General features: G+C 45.3%; 1 protein-coding gene across 1 annotated transcript in view; it reads right to left on the reverse strand.

Moving 5' to 3' along the window:
- Window positions 1-3,399: 3,399 nt before the first annotated feature.
- Serac1 (serine active site containing 1) overlaps window positions 3,400-19,948 on the reverse strand; it is a 38,204-nt gene continuing 21,655 nt past the window's right edge. Inside the window, exons 11-17 of the mRNA XM_059272818.1 lie at window positions 16,751-16,901; window positions 11,696-11,837; window positions 10,498-10,592; window positions 9,241-9,338; window positions 8,048-8,230; window positions 4,891-5,034; window positions 3,400-3,574 (exon numbers count right to left, since the gene is read on the reverse strand). Of these exons, the coding sequence (XP_059128801.1) occupies window positions 3,438-3,574; window positions 4,891-5,034; window positions 8,048-8,230; window positions 9,241-9,338; window positions 10,498-10,592; window positions 11,696-11,837; window positions 16,751-16,901 (950 nt within the window). The 3' untranslated portion in view covers window positions 3,400-3,437. The remainder of the gene's footprint in view (window positions 3,575-4,890; window positions 5,035-8,047; window positions 8,231-9,240; window positions 9,339-10,497; window positions 10,593-11,695; window positions 11,838-16,750; window positions 16,902-19,948) is intronic.

The raw sequence follows: 19,948 nt of genomic DNA on the forward strand, positions 1-19,948 counted from the left end.
TGCACGTTCTAAGGTATGACGACCCGTGATCTACCACTGCATTATCAGAGCTGTTTCACTGCCCTAAAAACCCCGAACCTTGCTCCTCTGCACCTCCCACCCCAGTTCCTAGAAACCGCGCCCTTGTCTGTTGCCGCCTTAGCAGGATGTTAGACTTGCCGTCCAACAGTGTGGCTTTTCCACACTGGCTTTTTTTTTTTAACCCAATGACAGGAATGTCAGGGCCCTTCCTGTCATCACGGGGCGGCAGCACCTTTCTTTAGTACTGAGTTTCTCTTAGGATGCACCAGCCACCCACTGAAGGAGAGTGTGGTTGCTCCCAAACATTGTCAATTGGGGATGAAGCTGCTGTAACTATCAAGGAGCAGCGTTTCATGTGAGCATAAATTTTCCACATCTGATGACATACCAAAGCTAAGAATGTGTGTTCTAAGAAATTGCCAAATGGTTTGCAGAGTAGCTGTGCCATTTTGCATTCCTGTTGGCAACAGGTCAGAGTCTCCACGGCTCCGCACCCTTGTCCATACTTGGCACTGTTGGGATTGTGACTGTTCTGGTGTGTCATGTAGATTCTCAATGTGATGAACACCTTCATATGCCTTCATGTGTGTCTTTGTGACATGTCTGCGTTCCCTGGTCAGGGCTTAGTTAGGCTTCATTTCCTTACTGGTGAGTTTTAACAGTTGTTTTAGATAAAAGTCCTTTATCAGCTCCGTCTATTACAGACAATTTTTCCCAACTACTTTTTATGCATTTTAATTTGCTTCAACTGTTTCCTTTTTCTGCATTTATTTTTTCTAATTTTAAAGCTGTGTTCCATTAATTCAGAATCGCATATATAACAAGATATTTAAACTTACAATCCTACAAAGCCTAGCTTCACCCTTTATATTTTAGCATGAATTTTTCTCCTTATTAACTGCTCAATTGTAATTTTGCTTTTTACTTTTCTTTGACCCAAGACATGACTGAGACTAAGTGTGAACAGAGAAGACAAGTTTTTGGAGAGGATTAGGAGTTTGGGTTTGTTTTTCTAGACAAGGTCTCACTCTAGCTCAGAGTGGCCCAGAACTAGCTGGGCCTCCTGCCTCAACCTCCCAAGTGGTGCACACACACTTTTAAAGTTTCCTGTTTGTGGCCATGTGCACGTTTTGTTTTGAGACAAGGTCTCATTACATAGCCCTGGCTGGCCTGGAACTTGCTATGTATATCAGGTTGGCTTTGAACTCAGAGATCTCCTTGCCTCCTGAGTGCTGGTATTAAAGGTATGTGCCAGCATGTGCAGCCCAAGATATATTTTTTAATGATGTCACCAACATATTTTTAGTTGTGGGTTGGTTTACCCCAAATGTATCCATACATTTTTAACATTATTCTAGAAATCTATGTATGACAAAATACCACATTATATTTCATGCCATTACATTACGCGTACTAAGTGACGTAAACTCAAGGTGAAGCTCTAGACCTCATCAACAATGCTTGAGTTCCTGCAGCCTGACTACATCTGCTCATTACACTGATAGCCATTTTAAGGGCAATTTAGCTGAGAATGTGATTCCTCCCTTCCTTCCTATTTCTAAGGTGAGGTAGGAGGGTTACTTGGTTTTTTGGGGATTCTGTTTTCATTTTAAAGCACAGTATTTTCATTCTTTCCCTGTTTGCCTTCGTTCAGTCACTAAAGGCACGCGGGCCTGCGACAATGCTGCCAGCGCCTGCCCTGCAGCGAATAGCTTGCTTCTAGTTCCATTTTATTTTCCTTCTGCAGCTACTGCGCCTCTGTCCACATCAAGCCATGCCTGTGCTCGTGGGCTCTTCATTCGTCCAGTCCTTAATGTACTGCTGCTTTTTTACTATGTCATTGTGCCTGTTGGGTTTTTCAATCACTTCCTTGTTTGGGTTGTACTGCTTTTAGAATTGCGTCTTGGCCAGTGCTGCCCTTGTGTTGTCCTGCTCCAGCACGAGAAAGGACATCATTTCTTCCCCCTTGGTCTGGTGTATGACAAACCTCATCCACACCTTTGTGATAAATGGTCTTTCCATCATGTGAACAGAGCAGAAATGCTGTCTACTCAGAAAAACAGCCACAGTAATTGACCAACACATCGATAGCTCTTTTCAGATCCCAGTTTTAAAGCAGAACTGTATCTACCTTCATGGCTATGACAAATACCTGGGCAGCGAGTGGCTCGTGGTTTCAGCCACTGGTCGCTGGTCCCATTGAGTGAGACAGGGCATCGTGACAGAATGGTAGGGTCAGCAGAACTGCTCACCTCATGCCAGGGAAGAAGCCGAGAGAGTCAGGAAAGGACCAAGGCAAGATGGAACCATTATGCTAAGAGCAACAAGGTGAAGCCAGCATCTTTAGGAATGGCATTGGGTAAATCCAGAGATGGAAGGTACGTTGGTGTTTACCAGGGGGTTAGGACAGGAGGGGAAACTGACTGCTGCTCAGTGAGCGATAAGACAGTCTGAGAAGGACAGTGGTAATAGCTGGTAACTCTGAACGTACCAAAAACCAGTAAGATGTCTCCTTTAAAGGTTAAAACTTGGGGCTGGGGATGTAGCTTCCTGGCAGAGTATTTGGCTAGCATGCACAAGGTCTTGGGTTTGATCCCTAGTACTACACCAAAAAAAAAAAAAAAAAAAAAAAAAAAAAAAAAAGGACATGAATTTCATGTCAATAATGCTATTACTCAAACACAAAAAGTCCACTAGCATGATTTCCTACTCCCCCGTGCCAGAAGTGCCTCTAAAGGGAACACAAAGGAAAGTTGAGAGTCCTGATGCCACTTGGTTAGTGGATCTGACGGCTTCAAAGTGTTTTTCATATGCTGATCCTTACATTTCCTTATCCAGAGCACATTACTACTGCATGACTAGTTAAAATATCCTAGAAAGAATATTTAGAAAAAAGACTGTTCTCAGCAATATGAAAAAACAGAAGCATACAGGACTGCCCGTGCATACATCTGGGCGTGTGAGAACCAGTGAGAAAGTGTCAAATATGTAACTGACATACTAACAGTTAAAAACTGGCACTAGAACATTATGCACATGGCACCCAGGACAAACATGGCCTCTGTAAGTTCTAGTTTGTTCTCTCCAGATGGCATTTTCATGGTATTCGGAGCTGCCTGCCAGGGCTCTTGGATGAGGTACGACAGTCTCAGGTGGAGAGGCACTCTGGCCCAGCAGCTCTGTCCCTTAGCCCTAGGCCTGGCACCATGGAGTTTCTTTTAGACCAGAGCAACTCCATTCAACCCTTCCTCTGTGACGTCCAGGTCTGTGTGGGCACTTCCCAGTGCTGGTGTGAAGAACTGCCTTCTGTCTGCACCACACTGCAGAACAGGCCGCCACTGTGGCTGCACACCCGCATAGAGCTTAACAAGAGGAGAAGCCATATTTCTTGCTCTGTATTCACACAAAGGCAGCTGTCAGTTTCCAAGGTCTCTGGCTAAAGTTTCACAGATGAACTGTAGAGTACGTTGATATAAAAAAGCATCCTTTGTCTTCGGCTTGCAAATGTCCAAATGGTTGACATCCACAGGAATTAGATCCCCAATGCCTAAATCTGAAGAAACCAAAAGTGTCAGTCAAGCAAAGGGATGCCAAGCTCGCCGAGCGGAACTGACTCATGTGAAAATGGACGCCCAGTGCGTGTGAGTCTGAGTTTCTACTTTCCCGACTTCCATGTGGGTTCCAAGCTCTGCGCACTGCACTGTGGCCTTCCCTGTGCCTGTAGGCTAATAGGAATCATTCTGCTGCTCTCCTAAGAGTGGGATGCCACGTGGAACCTATTCTAGGCCCACATCCCCATGATCATTCTCGGGAGGGGAGGGAGACGATGACAGGATTGAGTACTTCAGTATTTGACTGCTTGAGGGACCAGAAAGGGATCTGGTATTTCAGTCTGGCAAGTCCACCTGGATGCAGGTAACAAGAGATGCCAGTGAGTCACCACTGAGTGGAGGGAGGAGGTAATAAAGGGGACAGACAGCATTACGGGGACAATGCTGTGGTGCTGCAGGCAGCTGCTCAGGAGACAGGCTCTGCTGCTGCATTAAGTTTCCAAGGTGGCTTCAGCCATCTGGCAGCCATTCTTGGAAATCTTCACGTCGCTGCTGTGCAAAGCCCCAGCCGAGGACCTGGGGTTCTGCTGCAGAGCTTCTTTGGGATCTGTGGGGGTATTTTCCATTTCGTGTGGTAGATACTGAGATAAGGACAAAGCTCATCATGCACACTAAGAATCATCACTAAGGCAAGCACACGGTGTGTGGACACTACGAGCCGCCAGGACAGGACCTGAGCCAGCCTCAGAAAGGAGTTCCAAGAGATGACCCTCAAGCTGAGGAGACGTGGTCAGTCAAGGGAGGCACCTCAGATAGATGTGTGGTGGCTACAGTGCAAATCGGGACACTCTAAGGAGAGCGTGGATGTCGAGTCTGCACTACAGTGGCCGGTATCCAGTACTCCCACCTACCCTCTCCTCATATCTTAACACTAGTTTTTTCTTCTCAATTATTTCCTGCTTGAATATTCCCCATACATCTTCCAAACTTTTATATCCTACATTTACCACAGGTTTCTTTAAGGTTTTTCTGCAGCTATCAATTGTTAAGTACACGCCCCTTTTATTCTAGCTTACCAAAGTGCTGGTGTCTTAGAACTAGCCAGGCAGCTGTTATCTACACAGGCTAAAGCCAAGGCTCTACGCTTGCAGAGGGACTGGAACCTGTTGCTAACAAGTATAATGGACTTAGGCCCTGGATTTTTTATTAACCTTTCTCTCACATATCCCCAAAACACTGGATATATAAACTGACATCTATTAAATGCTGGGTCCCATCACCGAGGCACCAGTGGCCACCCTGCCTCAAGACTGAGTACCTGCAGACTCCACGGGCACTATGTGCAGTTTAATCATGCTGCCAATAAACGTTGGTTGCGTTTCTACGAAATTCAGCACCTGGAAGTTCTTGTCTCTCGCAAACTCCACAAAGTCATCCTGTAGTGTCTTCAGTGCAGGAGAATCTAGGAAAGCAGAGTGAGATTGTGGCAATCTGATTACTCATTCAGGATAGAGGCATTCGTCTTTAACTCAGAGAGGAAGGACATTAAAACTGATTCACAATGGACTCAGGCAGGAGAGGTGCTCACTCAATAGGTAAGTGTTTGCCTGAGGTGATGGCTGTTCTTGGTTGTCAACTTGACTACACCTGGAATTAAGTAAAAACCCAAACTGCTGCGCATATCTGTGAGAGATTTTAGTTAACTGGATCATTTGAGGTAGGAAGATCTACCTTGAGGCCCTGTCTTTAACCTGGACCACACCATCTAGTGGTAGCCTAAAGGATGAGGAGGAAGGAAGCCCTTGCTCCAGTGGCGTTAGAGCATGTCTTCAGGATTCTGACATCTACTTAAGACCAGCTGAGACGTCCAGCCTTGTGGACTGAACACAGCTACTGCATTCTCGAACTTTCCACCAGGGGTCAGTCATTGTTGGACTGCATAGCCTATAAGCCGTGTGTGGGGGGGGATGGGGGGTGGGGTGGGGTGTGTGTGTGTGTGTGTGTGTGTGTGGTGTGGGGGGGTGTGGGTGTGTGTGTGGGGGTGTGTGTGTGTTTTTTTCAATCACCAGTTCTGTTCCTCTACAGAACCCTGTCTGGATTCCTAGAACCTGTGTAGAAAGCCAGATGTGGCTACACGATCCTAGCTCTGGAGGGGTGGGGGAAAGACAGGAAGCTGTGGGGTTTACTAGCTAGTCTGTCTGGCCAATCAATGAGCTCCAGGGTCAGTGTGAGAGATTGATGACAACTGACCATGACCAGTCGCCTAAACACAGAGAAATACATAGACAAAACAAAACAAAAAAAACAACGGCCATCAGAAGTCTGATTAATACTACTTCTGTGAAACACAGGAACTTTACAGAGCACTGCAGTATCTTCAGGATGAGCTGAGAAGATGAGTAAACAACCACCAAACAAGGGAAAAAAAATAACGCTTGGGCTGTAAGAACACAGAGCCAAGATGGCTGAAAAGAGGCATCCTGTGAGAGCTTGGCCACCGAGAAGCTCTGAAACCTGGAAAGGGTCACCTGGCCCCACAGCTCTGCACATCTGGTTACCATCACTTCAAGCCCAGGTTCCCTATGGCATCTAGGGATCTCTTTTGGGTCTCTACCCTCAAATCTACGTTCAGTGGACTCCAGCGTCAGCTCTGCTCATTCTGCAGGGCCTTCAGAAAACTGGAAGGGATGGGTACTACCCTAAATGCACAGGCATCAGCCAAGGGACACATCACGAAGAGAAGTGTAGCACCATGAAGGAAAGCATTAATTCTCTAGATACAGAATCAAAGGCAATGGAAGAAATGGCTACAAAGGAATTAAAACCGTGGAGCCTAAGGAAACTTAATGAGATGAAGAGAATAAACAACATGGCTGGGAAGATGGTCAGGAGGGGGATCGCATGCTGCTCCTGGCCCCCAGCGCCCACATCCTCTAACTCCAGCTCCAAGGGATCCAGTGCCTCTGGCTTCTCAGGGCACTTGTACTCAAATGTGTGAGGCAACCTGTGTATACACAGGCATACACACAATTTAAAAGGAAAACTATTTTTAAAAAGATTAAACAACACAAAACCGATTCAGACTATGAGTGAGAAATAGACCGATAGCAGAAATCATTAAAAAAGAACCAATCAGAACTTGAAAATTATAAAAGAGTTTCTGTAATGGATTAGAATGAGAGGGAAAAAAAAAAAAGAACCTCTGACCTTAAGGACAGGTTTGATTTTTAAACTCAGTCTACAAGTGGGGAGGGAAGGAGGGAAAGGAAAGGAAAAAGGAAGAAATAAGATTCCTACCATGAAAACTCAAGAAGGTGAAGAAAATGTGAAAGTCAATGAAAAGCGGATTCATAAAATAAGAGCCAAACATTCAGAGGTACAGACGTCTGTGTACAACAGCTCAGAGGACCCCCAGAGACACAATTTTTAAAAATGTCAAACAGCGAGAATGGAATGACCTGCAAAATACTGAAAGACTGCCAACCAGGAATACTACACCCAGCAAAATTATCCTTCAGACATGGAATAGTGAAGCCTTTCCCAGCTAAGGAGATGCTGAGGAGACTCCGCAGCACCAGACTGAAGTAGGAGGAAAAGACAGCCGTGGTCAAAGCACACAGTGATACACACATTCACCACAAGACCCGGAATACAGTTAACAAAATAGCAAGAGAACTTCACAATAACCCTACAGATGGATGGTTTATAGTCTCCACCCAATCACCAGAGACCTTGTGATGTGCTGTCTACAAGAAATGCATGTCACTCATCTGTAGGGACAGCTGTACTCTAATCAGAAAAATCAGGTTTGAAGTTAGAAACAGTCAAAAGAGGCGAGGCTATATACAGACAGGATCAGTTCAGCAAGGACATGTAATGACTGGATGTGCATGCATCTAACATGGAACCGGCCAACTGTGTAAAACAGATCAATACAGTAACAGTTGGAGACACAGACCCCACTTTCCACAATGCTAAGATCATCATGGAACAAGCTGAAACACGTGACACACAGTGACTGGGCCTAACACGGATTCTTAGGACGTTCCATCCAAAGCGGCAGAGTACACACTCTTCCATGCACACAGAAGCTTTTCTACAATAAATCCCATAAGCTACAAATCAAGTGTTGATGACAAACACACACTGCTTTATAACACACTGTCTCAAAAGTTTGTGTGTATTTTGACAGTTGATGGTTTCCAAATTCATAGAAAAAGGCAGTTTACTAGCTTGGAAGAAAAATCATAATTTGTCTGTCTGACTAGTTGAGATAACAAAAATTACGTCTATCCTCAAGTAGATAGTTGGTTAAGAACAAAAAAGAGAAGTACCAAAGAAAAATCAAGTTAAAAGTTGTATGCAAATTTAGAACTAAGATAGTATAATTAAGGAAGAAACCAATTATATTTTTCCCCTCTTTCCATATAGTTAATGTCCTACCACCACATTCCCTTCATAACAGAAAGCTTTACCCTTGCTGAGTTCTTTGACTTCCAAAGAAGGAAAGAGAAGATATCGAACGTTAACGGAGTATTCAGCCAAGTGGGATCCGTGGTGAGGGACACTGTAAAAAATGATTCCTCTTGTATTGTTTATCATGGCGTCCAGTTCTGGCTTCTTGGAGGCCTCCAACAGCATCTTTTTGACAAGAAGACCTGGCCAGGGTGAAGAAAGAGACAGTGTAAGTTGTTTCCTCTCTTCTGTCACTCATTGAAAACAGAACAAGCAAACAAAACAGATACTTTAAATTTTACATCATTTCCTTTAGTTTAAAAAAAAGCCTTTAATGACAAGACTGTAGAATTATGACTATGAGTCTAGAACAGTCCGCAGACTGCTCTGTGCTGCAGACCCTCCTCTCAGATCCCACTGCCTGTGTGAGGAAAGTCAAGCCCTGCCTGAGCCAGTGCCCGGCCACTGAAGCTCACACCCAGGAGAGTACTGCAGTGCAAGGTCATAGGTCCTGACAAGGAAAATCAGCTGCTGGGGAAAGGCACCCATGAGCACCTAACCAGGTAATACAGAGACACCAGGGACCATAACTGGATTTTTGAGAAGCAGAAGGGTTACATGCGCCTTTGTTAGCAAAAAGCCATGGCTGAGGTTCAGCCTAAGTCATGCTTAATCAGACATGCTAGCCTAGGGCTAGGCAAAGGCCTTCAGCAAGGCATAAGGAGAAAGCGGAGAGCTGGTTGGGGGGAGGGCAGGAGAAGTGAGGCATGCAGCTGAAGAGCGGGCAGGCCCCCAAGCATGGCAGCCAGGCACAGAAAAACTACGACCACACCTCAGCAGCACAGGCACCTGGAAGCACACATCAACAACAGAATTGGCAATGTGGAAGAGACATGGAGGGGAAGAAAGGGAGCCCCTGAAGCCTCCGGGAACGCTGGCTTCACTGAGTCTAACTGATAAACATCCCCCGTGTGATGCTGGCTAATAATGACCACATGAAACCACCACGTTATCAATCCAAGCCCTCCCACACAGTCTGTTATTAGCTGTCCCCTTCTGGAAAAACAAATAGCATGGAAGGAGAGTAGTAACTCTAATTAACTTGGGGTGGGGAAACAACTAGTTAACTAAAACAGATGTGGAACTTTCAGTTGGCCGCAACCTTGACAACCACCTCATGATGGTCACTGTATGAAGATGAACCCATCCTTACCTCCCATGCTATGTGATATCCAAATCATTGGCCTATCCCCAACACCAGCAGCTCTGAGCTTGCTAAGGAGTTCGTTGCTTCTGAATGCAATGGACTTTCTGAACAAAACGAAAACAGCAAGCGTTGACGGGAGGCATCCATCCCCCAAATCTTGCTACTTCACTTTTAAGACGAGAATGTTGGCTTGTTCAATGCTATTGGCTCACACTCTGGGGTGCAGGCTAGGCCAGTTTTATTCTCTATCTGAAACTTCTTAACAATCACACAATTAGGACTATCTCAGCCCACAACAGGCCATTCATACACTAAGCACACATTATTTGAATATCAAATGGATCTGGCAATTTTTACAGGTTGAACATGAGTCTCATCTCAGCTGCCCTAAGCACTAAATATGGGGGGAATTCCCTTTTCATCCATGGCCCGACAATAAAAATGTCCCAGAGACTTGATTGTCTGAGTTTATTCTTACTGTGTTTATGCTACGGACATTAAGCTTCCACCATTTGGATTTATGCACTGAATACTCGGAAATGATCATCAGAGTTCAAAATGAGTGATTTCAGAATAAAGGGAACTTAACTTCACAGATTAGCAGCCTGCTGATTTCACACTCTTCAACTATAACACCTTCTTTTGAGAACCAAGATTCCCCAGTGCTCTGAGAGACACAGGTGGGCTGGGTGCCAACGTGCCTTCTGTTGGCACCCTTCTGGGGCACCCATGTGGGAGACACTCATCAAGCAGCATGTTATGTCACCAACTAGATCAGCTCTGTGTGAGCAAAGCTTCACAGACACTGAACGACAGAGAGCCAGAGGTAGGACTAGGCTATCAGGTCCTGGAACCCAGGAAGGCACTGCTCCTTAGGACGTAAAAGGGACATAGGTCAAAACTGCCTGGCATCTTTTTCCTCGAGTGTCCCTTAGCCAGGAGAAGCAGCTATCAGTTATACTGCCCACAGACGTGAAGACTTTGACAGAGATCTGTAGTCTTTTACTATTACAGTTACATGAGCCCTGTCAGGAGCTCAACACCATGTTGTATCTAAGCTTTCTACTACTTATTTCTTATTGTAAGCTAAGGCCTTCTAGAAGGAAGACAGCGCTACAATGGTAGTGGACTGGAGCAGTTACCTAACAGCACAAGACCTGCACTCGATCCCCAACACTTAAAAGATAAGGCCTCCCACGGCAGAGGACCCCTGGGGCCGGAGCTCTTCCCTCCCTCCTAGCCCAGTGTACCCTCTAACGTTACCTTTCCTTGGGGCACCTTGCTCTCCAGTCACTGAGGCTGGTGTCATACTCCACAGATATAATGCGAAGTGCAGGACAGTCTTTTGCCAGCCATGTCTAGGTAAAACAAAAGGTTCATGAGAAGATGCAGGCATTTCCCCATCCGGTTACTGCATAGTAATTGCTCTTTGTGGCCAAAGGTCTCCTACAATAGACACTACAGAGGACAGGGAATATGCTGGAGATGGAGGTACTAATAAAAATAAGCACTTCATCTCTTTACATCTCTGGTTATAAAATGCCATCAATATTTATAACAGGCAAATACAGGTATGAGAACATTGTTGATTTTCATCTGCAATTGCCAAAAATCAAGACTTGTTTTGGAAGCTTTTAGCAGTTAGTAGAAGTCTATTATCTCAGAACAGACTGTATTTTCTGCTGGACTACACTGAGACCTGAGAACTGGAAACTAATGATAACTCTGTTTGTCTCGGGAACTGGAGGCTGACATCTCCAGACTTCGGCATCAGTGGAGAGAAGAGCATGCTAGTCTTTCTGAAGGGAGGGGGAGGGGAGCAAAGCCCGGGAAACTCTTTACACACAGCATTCTCCTGCATGGACTTGGAATAAATTTCATCCTATGAATTCATCCTGGAGTTGTGGCTCTTTGGAGGAAAAAATATCAAAGAATTGCAAAGGAGAATTACATCATCCAAGTTTTTTACCTTATAATTATTAAAGCCACAACAAAATTGGCTAGTACAATTAATTATGGCTGTATTATCTTTTAAATGATGAATCAAAGTGAATGATTACACTTTTTTTTTTTTTTTTTTTTTTTTTTTTGGTTTTTCAAGGCAGGGTTTCTCTGTGTAGCTTTGCGCCTTTCCTGGGACTCACTTGGTAGCCCAGGCTGGCCTCGAACTCACAGAGATCCGCCTGCCTCTGCCTCCCGAGTGCTGGGATTAAAGGCGTGCGCCACCACCGCCCGGCTGAATGATTACACTCTTATCCTACTTTATCACTCATGGAGTATTATTCTAGAGTCACAGAATATACTCTACACAGAAAGTGTACAATGCAGAAGAGTCACAAGCCCAGCTGCTGTTATATCCTGCAGGTGTCTCCAAGAGAAGCAGAGCAGCGAGAGAAATCCCTGGGGCACAGCAGTGTCAGCAATGTCAACTACGGTGACAGTCCCAGCCGCAGCTCCTTACCTTGGGCCAGCATGTCGTGTACCTGTTCTCATCCACCAAAGCATTTTCTGTCAGAACCCGCTCACTGTCCTTCTGACGCCAGGTTTTAAACGCTGCTCCCATAAGGCCATGAATAAAAAGGACATCGGCTTTAATGGGCTGACTAAGAGGGAAGAGAGTTTTAAAAAGAAGCAGAATAAATGCATTACTACTGCGGCAAGCTACACAGCATTCTCTGAGGAGGACATTGACAGGCTGAGGTGACACAAACTTTATCAACACAGGGCTGCTGGGGAATCCTGGGGATGTGACAAGGACAGAGCACATTCATTGCTCCTTCAGTGAAAGGAGACACATTTAGCCAGGCAGTCCAACCATAGCAACTATAACAAACTCCATGATCCATGTGAGTGATGCCACTACGAGGTTACCCTCTAAATAAGTCTATGAAAAGATTCCACAAACCAATTAAGGTATTTAAAAAATTAGGCAAAATAAGCTAACATAATGGCAAAGTCACTGTACATGAGAATGTCAGGGGGACCTCCCTAGGACATGCAGTGGCTTCATGGGGAAACCCAAGACAACACACCTCATTCCAGGGTTGGAAGGAAACTTACTGACTCAGCCAGGAAGACACACAAGGGTGGCTCACCCAGTACCTTGACCTCCCTCACATTCTCATAGCAGGCAGGACAAAGCTGAGGCATGATGGGAAGACTCAACCTCAGAGAGACACGAAAAGGAGCTGCTCCCCTAAGTCTGTAAATCTCATTCAAACTCAAATCCCACCAGCTAGCATAGACGGTTACCGTGTTCAGGGAAGAGGGAAAAAAAACTGAAATGGGAAACAGAAATGCAAGCAAAGAGAAAATGCTTATAGAAAAACTGTCATTTTGTACTCTAGCTGGCTTAATGTTTAGTAATTAGTCCAAAAAAATGGGAACCATTTGACATCCCAAAGTGTGTGTGTGTGTGTGTGTGTGTGTGTGTGTGTGTGTGTGTACACTAAAAGTCCTAAGCAGAAGTAAAAATCATAAGTAAAATTTAAACACATTAAATTAATGAAAAAATTGCTAATTACGAATAAACTTATGAGAGTTTTGGAAACTACCAATTTTTAAAAAGATGTTAAAAATAGTTAAGAAAATTTTGGAGGCTATTTCAAAAATCACAAATGAGCCCGAAAGAACCTAACTTCTTACCCGCTCCTCTGACCTTGCCTTTTCCTCCTGTATTGTTCCTGTATCACTCTCCTGGAGACCCCCACGTGGAACAAGAGATCACAGGAACTAAAAGGGAACACTCAGACACTGCCCGGGTAAAAGCTGGACCAAAGACTCTGACATGAGGCTGCAGGGCCCTCTGGGAGTTTCTGGATCACTGATCGCCCCACTGACCTACAAAAGGGGCTCCCCCTTCTGCTGATAGCTCCTAAGACCAGCAGAGATGTTAACCTGAGCCTGTCTGTGAACAAAGAGTCACCTCTTGACCACTGTGTCTTCTCCAGGCTCCTCTTACATCTCACAGACAAGGGGACATTTTCTGTGTGGTTTTTACTGCGTGTATTCTGCTTTACTGTAATTGTATTGTGTTCTGTGTTCATAATTACTGTTAATGTCATTTAATTGTTGTGCATGATTTTTATCTGTTGGTTCTTGTCTTAGGGGTTTCCATTGCTTCGATGAAATACTATGACCAAAAAGCAAGCTGGGGAGGAAAGGGTTTATTTGGCTTACACTTCCAGATCATAGTCCAAGATTGGAGGAAGTCAGGACAGGAACTCAAGCAGGGCTGGAACCTGGAGGTAGGAACTGATGCAGAGGCCATGGAGGGGTGCTTGCTCAGCCTACTTTCTTAAAGAACCCAGAACCACCGGCCCAGGGATGGCCCCACCCACAATGGGCTGGGCCTTCCCCCATCAATCACTAATTAAGAAAATGGCCTATAGCCAGATCTATTGAGGCATTTCCTCAACTGAGACTCCCTCCTCCTCTCTCATGATTCTAGCTGGTCAAGTTGACACACAAAACCAGCCAATACAGTTCCTTTTCTTCTTTGAGACTACAATAGGAGGTCTTTGTCTCTTAGTCTAACTGTCCAGGTTATAGGGATCTGCACTGGTATCCTACTCTCTCTGAATCCAGAAAGGCTGCTAGCCCAAGCTCATCCTCCCTACAGGACAGACATGTAAGAATTAGTTATTACACTGGAATGAAACTAGAAAAATACAAAAGATACACTTTAAACCCAGGTAACAGCGAGGTCTACTTAAGAAAATGGCATGAATAAGAGATTTTAGAGTTTAACCAAAGGGGTGATTCTAATTCAATTCATTTTGTTAAAAATTTAGATTCTCCCTCTTTTTAAACTGGTATATATGCTTTGCTTTATAAGTTTTAACATAAAGGTTGTTTCATCTTGATTTATCAATGTACACATTTCTGTGTGCTATTGAGATACATTACATGGTATATATACTTGATGCTCCCCCCAAAAGCATTCAGTTCAAATTAGCTCATAAGTGATCACCCAAAATTAGTTCAAATTCCTTTTAGTTCATCATGCACTGGGAATTTTAGGACAAACGTTTGAGCTCCAGCAGCACCAGAAAGCCAGGTGCAGCCACTGCTCCTAGTGTGCCTGTGAAAGTTCCATCTCTGTGGCATTGGGAAGGACTAATAGAGGAGTCGAGCACCCCAAAGCCTGTCGGTGGGGCACAGACATGAGCTTTAAAGTTCAAGAAAAACTGGGACAAAGATACAAGTAGTTGACAAAACGAAACCATCTTGGCCAAGGCCAAGTGATCAACCACCTTGATCACTGTCTGGGTTCTACATGGCAGGCCAGTCTAGGAAGTCCTGCTGCTTGAGGAGACACCAGTTCTCAGGAAGACGTTACAGCCCCACCCTCGAGGATGGCCATCCTCATCTGGGTGGCCCCACAGGATTCTGCTGTCCTCAGGGTGCAAAGCGACTGGAAGTTTAGGACAGTAAAACACACACACACACACACACACACACACACACACGCCTTCAGCTCTGACCATTTGGGTAGACTCTCCATGAGTATTAAGAAGCCTAGGAGACTCAGGCAGGAGTGTGGCCCACAGTGCAGGCAGAGACAGCGGACTTTATCCTCCTGGTTGCTTTGTGGATCCAAACGGAAGGTTGATTTTTTTTTTTTAGCAAAGGCAGTACCTCTGATATTAGGACTTCAGTTGTTCACTAATTAACTAATATATATACGTCAAGATAATATTTTTCTAACTTTAAAAGTTTTTTTTTTAGCCGGGCAGTGGTGGCGCACGCCTTTAATCCCAGCACTCGGGAGGCAGAGCCAGGCGGATCTCTGTGAGTTCAAGGCCAGCCTGGGCTACCAAGTGAGTCCCAGGAAAGGCGCAAAGCTACACAGAGAAACCCTGTCTCGAAAAACCAAAAAAAGTTTTTTTAAAGAAAATAAGGAACCATCATGTCTGAGAAATAAGCATAAAATGTTAAAATAGTTTTTGGTTAAAATAAGGCTGAAACCAAAGGAGATTCTTTGATATAAGAATCTGTATGCTAAAATAAGATTCTGTCCTAGAGTTTATCCAAAAAGGAAAGTCACAGGTCTAGTAAATGATGGGGAGACCCAAGGTGTGCGCAGGGAACGGTTCAAGAGCGGAGGTGTGAGGGAAAAACGCTTCAAGAGCGGCGGTGTGTGGCCGCGCTTCTATGGCTAAAGGCTGGGAACTCCTGACGGATACAGAACGAAGCTCGACTTTTCCCACATACAGGAAAAGAGAGAAAGGCACCTACAGCACAGCTTCTGTGTTGCTCCTCAGCCCAGGGCCAGCCTTTAGACCGCGCTGTTCCCTTTGCTGGGCTCTTTCCTCTCACTTATCAAAACACTAAACAGGAACCAAACTCCCCCCTTCCACCACTAGGGGGCTCATCTTTGGCTTTCCTTTTTCTGTCTCTTGTCGATACTTTTAAAAACAAATGCATTTTTGTTTGTTTTTTACAGAAATAATGTTTTTGAAGTGTGAGGAAAAACCCTAATGAATTGATTTTATTCAAATGCCTCCAGAAAGATGCTAATGTTTCCACTAACCAAAAGCTAAAATGTCACCAGGTAATGGGTGAACCTCTTCTGGGGTTTTCCCTGCTTTTCCCTCCCCCACCCATCTGATGCTCCCACCAGAATATTTGGTAAATGTACTTACTCATGACTTCCTTCTTGTTTTGTGACTATAAGAAGTTGACTTTGCCAGTCAGAATGAACCAATAAATCCATTTTTCTTTTTGCAGAGGATTTTTTTAAAGGGGTGACCTGCAAGGGGACCCCGGATCCTGGCGACAGCTAGACAGCTTGAGTCTGAGATCTTGTCAGGGTCTCCCATGGTGTGGGGGATTGCTCATCCGGGCTCCTCCAGCACAAAGCCCTGGCCCTGCTCCTGGGACCCTGCTCCCTTCTCATCCTGCCTCACTCCCATCTCAAGAGTGAATGCAGCTCCCCTAAAGGAGATGTCGTGAGGCAGGCCCCCAAACTAACGGGCATGGGAGCAGGGTTCTGACAGCTGTGGGGCAGAGGGAGGGGCCCTGCCACTGTCCCCTGCCATTCCCCTTTTAGGCAGCACCTCCTGCGGTCAGACTGAAGGAGCTGTGCAGATGGAGGAACCGACTGCTATTTTTAATTTCCTGTGAGGAGAGACTTGGAGTTCGGTTCAAACAAATATTGTACATTCCCAGGTTGACTTAAGAAATGCCAGGGGTGAAGGAGGCAGGTGGGCAGGGAGGCCCTCAGGGGGTCCGTCCCTGGGCTCTCCATTCCTCCTCATCTAGTTCGGGAAAGGGTCTGGCTGCAATCAAGGGTGGTTACTTGTGTGCTCCTTCCTTCCACAGCTCTTCCCTGGTCCTGGGCGCACAGCTAGGCGGGAAACGGAGAACAGAAGGGGGATGACTAGCTGCAGAGATGGGCGCTAGTTTCTTTCTTGGATCTCTCTTTTGAAGGTCTTTCTCCTCTTTCAATTGCAAATAAAATCACTTTCCAGTTTAAAAAAAAAATGATCATTTAGATCCATGTGATGCTCACCTTGTCCGACACTGGGGATGCAGCACATACACTCCGTCCTGGTATTTCTCACGCACAGTTTCTCGGTCTAGATTAGCCAGGGTTCTGGCAGCATGGGAAGCCTCCATAATGTGGTAGGATTTCAGAGCTTCTGCCATTATAGAAACCCAACCTGAGGAAAAGGACAGACATCCTAAGCACTGATGCAAACCATCTCAGACTGTAGAGAGATGCTTCAGACTGGAAAAGGAGAGAGGAAGGCCAGGCTCAAGTGTCTGTCCTGGGTGAGGAAGCCCAAACACCCCAGCTCGACTGTGTCCTAAGAAGCTGGGATACTCCCCACCAGACCCTCTGAGGGAGCTCTAAGGAGGAAAGTGAAACACATGGCCATTACTACAGGTGAGTTCAAAAGAGGATGGAATGCCATGATGATTTTTATAAAAATCAGTGAGTTGTTATAAAGATCAGAAATCATACCAACAAACTTGACTAATAAGGAAACTATTTCTTAATGAATTTGATAAAACCCTTATCAAGCCTAGAGCTCAGAAAGAAAAAATACTATTGTTTATTTTATTTCCAAAATTTATTTTAAAAAGAAACGAACAGATGCTGGGTGGTGGTGGCGCACGCCTTTAATCCCAGCACTCAGGAGGCAGAGCCAGGTGAATCTCTGTGAGTTCGAGGCCAGCCTGGTCTACAAAGCGAGATCCAGGACAGGCACCAAAACTACACGGAGAAACCCTGTCTGGGGTTGCGGGGGAGAAACGAACAAGAGAAGTATGGATGACAGTATGATTTCATACATATGTACAAAAAGTGCATGCACGCACACACAGACAGACACAAGAACACAAAGTCTGGAAAGATACAGGCACCAAACTCATCAATGGTCATTACCTCTCAGGAGGCAGGTGAGTGGAAGAGGGCTCTGAAAAAAAGGCAGTTTGAACTGTTTTCTCAAGTATGTACAAGCACCTACTTGTATATCACACACACACACACACACACACACACACACACACACACACCACACGACTTAAAGCAGAATATGGGCCTTGAGGTCCGAGAGACTTGGGGTCAAATTTCTGTCCCCTTATGTGCTGTGGAACCTCAGTGAGTTACTTCACAGCTCTGATGAGCTCCCAGCCCAGCTCCACCAATCAGCGTCTGACTTGCATGTGTCCCTCCCACCCCACAGCTGGACCGCCCCACGGAGCAGGTGCACACCTACCCTCGGAATACAGCCCAAACTTCAGTTAGTGAGCAGAATTAATGACTGCTGCCATAACACAGGGTTCAGGGTAGTCTGAGAGCAACAGCAACTTTGGTTTTCTTCTGTGAACTGTTCATTTCTTCTCTCAACCATATATATATTTTTTTTTTGTCTTGTTTGGTCATGAGCTTTAGCCTATAATGGCTAAGCCATCTCCCCAGCCCCATCACATACTTTATTTTACTTTACAAATAAAAATTGTGTGTGTAATGGTATGCAACATGTTTTGTGCTTTGTGTGCATGCATGTGAGGGTGTGGGTGCACTTGGAGGTCAGGACAATGTGTGGAGTCAGTTCTCTCCTTCAACCACGTGGGTTCTGGGGACAGAACTCACATTATCAGGCTAGGCAGCAAGTATCCTGACCTACTGACTAACCTCGCCAGCCCCTATACTGTTCTAAAACGTGTTCGGTGTATGTTACTGCACATGCCATCTTTTGGTAGTGAGAACACTCGGGATCTCATTCTGGCAGTTCTCGAGACTATAATAAAACGTCGTTATCAATGGAACTGCCCCCCAGTCTCACGGGCGCTGACACGTCTGCAGCAAGAGCAGCAGGGAAACATGCTAACAGCTGTGCGTGGGCGGGTCTGCCCCAAGGCCCAGGTTGTTCACACACACAACTGAACAGCTCATTACAGCTCAGACAGCAAACAAGCGGGGCTCAATCAGCGATAAGCATTTCTACCTTAAAGAGCTATTTAAAAAAGTGGTGCTGCATGGCTGTGAGTCCAGCACTCCGTGAGGGAAGGCAGGACTTTCAGGAGTTCAGGGTCAGCCTCAGCTAGAGTGAGTTCAAGGCCAGCCTGCGGGTGGGGAAGGAGAAGGAGGGAATGAACGAACACTCACAGTATGGAGGAAGAAGGAAAAATAAAGAGCAGTTTTGGTATTTTCCAAGAGTTGTAAAAACTCACAGGTGGACAGAGGTTATATTTAGTTCTAAAAGGTGAATATTTTGGCCATTTCATGCTTCTCAGAAAGTTTTCTGATTTCTGGATTTGAATTCATTAAAATGAAAATCTGCTAATCTGGGTTGAAGAGCCAGATCAGTGGTGAAGAGTACTGCTCTTCCAGAGGACCCAGGTTCAATCCCCAGCACCCACAAGGCAGCTCACACTGTCTGTGATTCCAGTCCCAGTGGATCCAACACCGTCTCCTGGTTTCCATAGCAGCAGGCATGCATGTGGTGCACAGACTTACATACAGCCTAAATAGTCATGCACACCTTTAGTCTCAGGCGGGATTACAGAGTGAGATCCCAACTTAGAACAATAAAAACAACATCTGCTGATCTAAAGACCACCTAAGGGTTAATTCATAGTTTCTATGTACAAGCATGAATATACAAAGGTATATGTGCATGTATCTGTATACTCCCATTTATGTATGAATATAGGTCTATGTGTATATGTGTCTTAGTTAGGGTTTCTATTGCTGCAACGAAACACCATGACCAAAAAGCAAGTTGGGGAGGAAAGGGTTTATTTGGCTTACCCTTCCAGATCAAGTCAGGACAGGACTCAAGCAGGGCTGGAGCCTGGAGGTAGGAGCTGATGCAGAGGCCATGGAGGAGTGCTGCTTACTGGCTTGCTCAGCCCACCTTCTTATAGAACCCAGGACCACCAGCCCTGGGATGGTACTTTCCAAAATGGGCTGGGCCCTGCCCGCTTGATCACTAATTGAGAAAATGCCTTACAGGTGGATCTCATGGAGGCATTTCCTCAACTGAGGCTTCTTCCTCTCTCGTGACTCTTGTGTCAAGTTGACACACAAAACCAGCCAGCACAGTGTGTGTGTGTGTGTGTGTGTGTGTGTGTGTGTGTGTGTGTGTGTGTGTACATACGTGTGTATGTATCTGTCACAGTGGTTTGAATGAGAATGTCTCCCACAGACAGGCTCATATATTTGAACGGTTGGTGGTACTGTTTGTGGATATTTAGG

The sequence above is a fragment of the Peromyscus eremicus genome, chromosome 8b, assembly GCF_949786415.1.
Source record: "Peromyscus eremicus chromosome 8b, PerEre_H2_v1, whole genome shotgun sequence".
Taxonomy (NCBI): Eukaryota; Metazoa; Chordata; class Mammalia; order Rodentia; family Cricetidae; genus Peromyscus; species Peromyscus eremicus.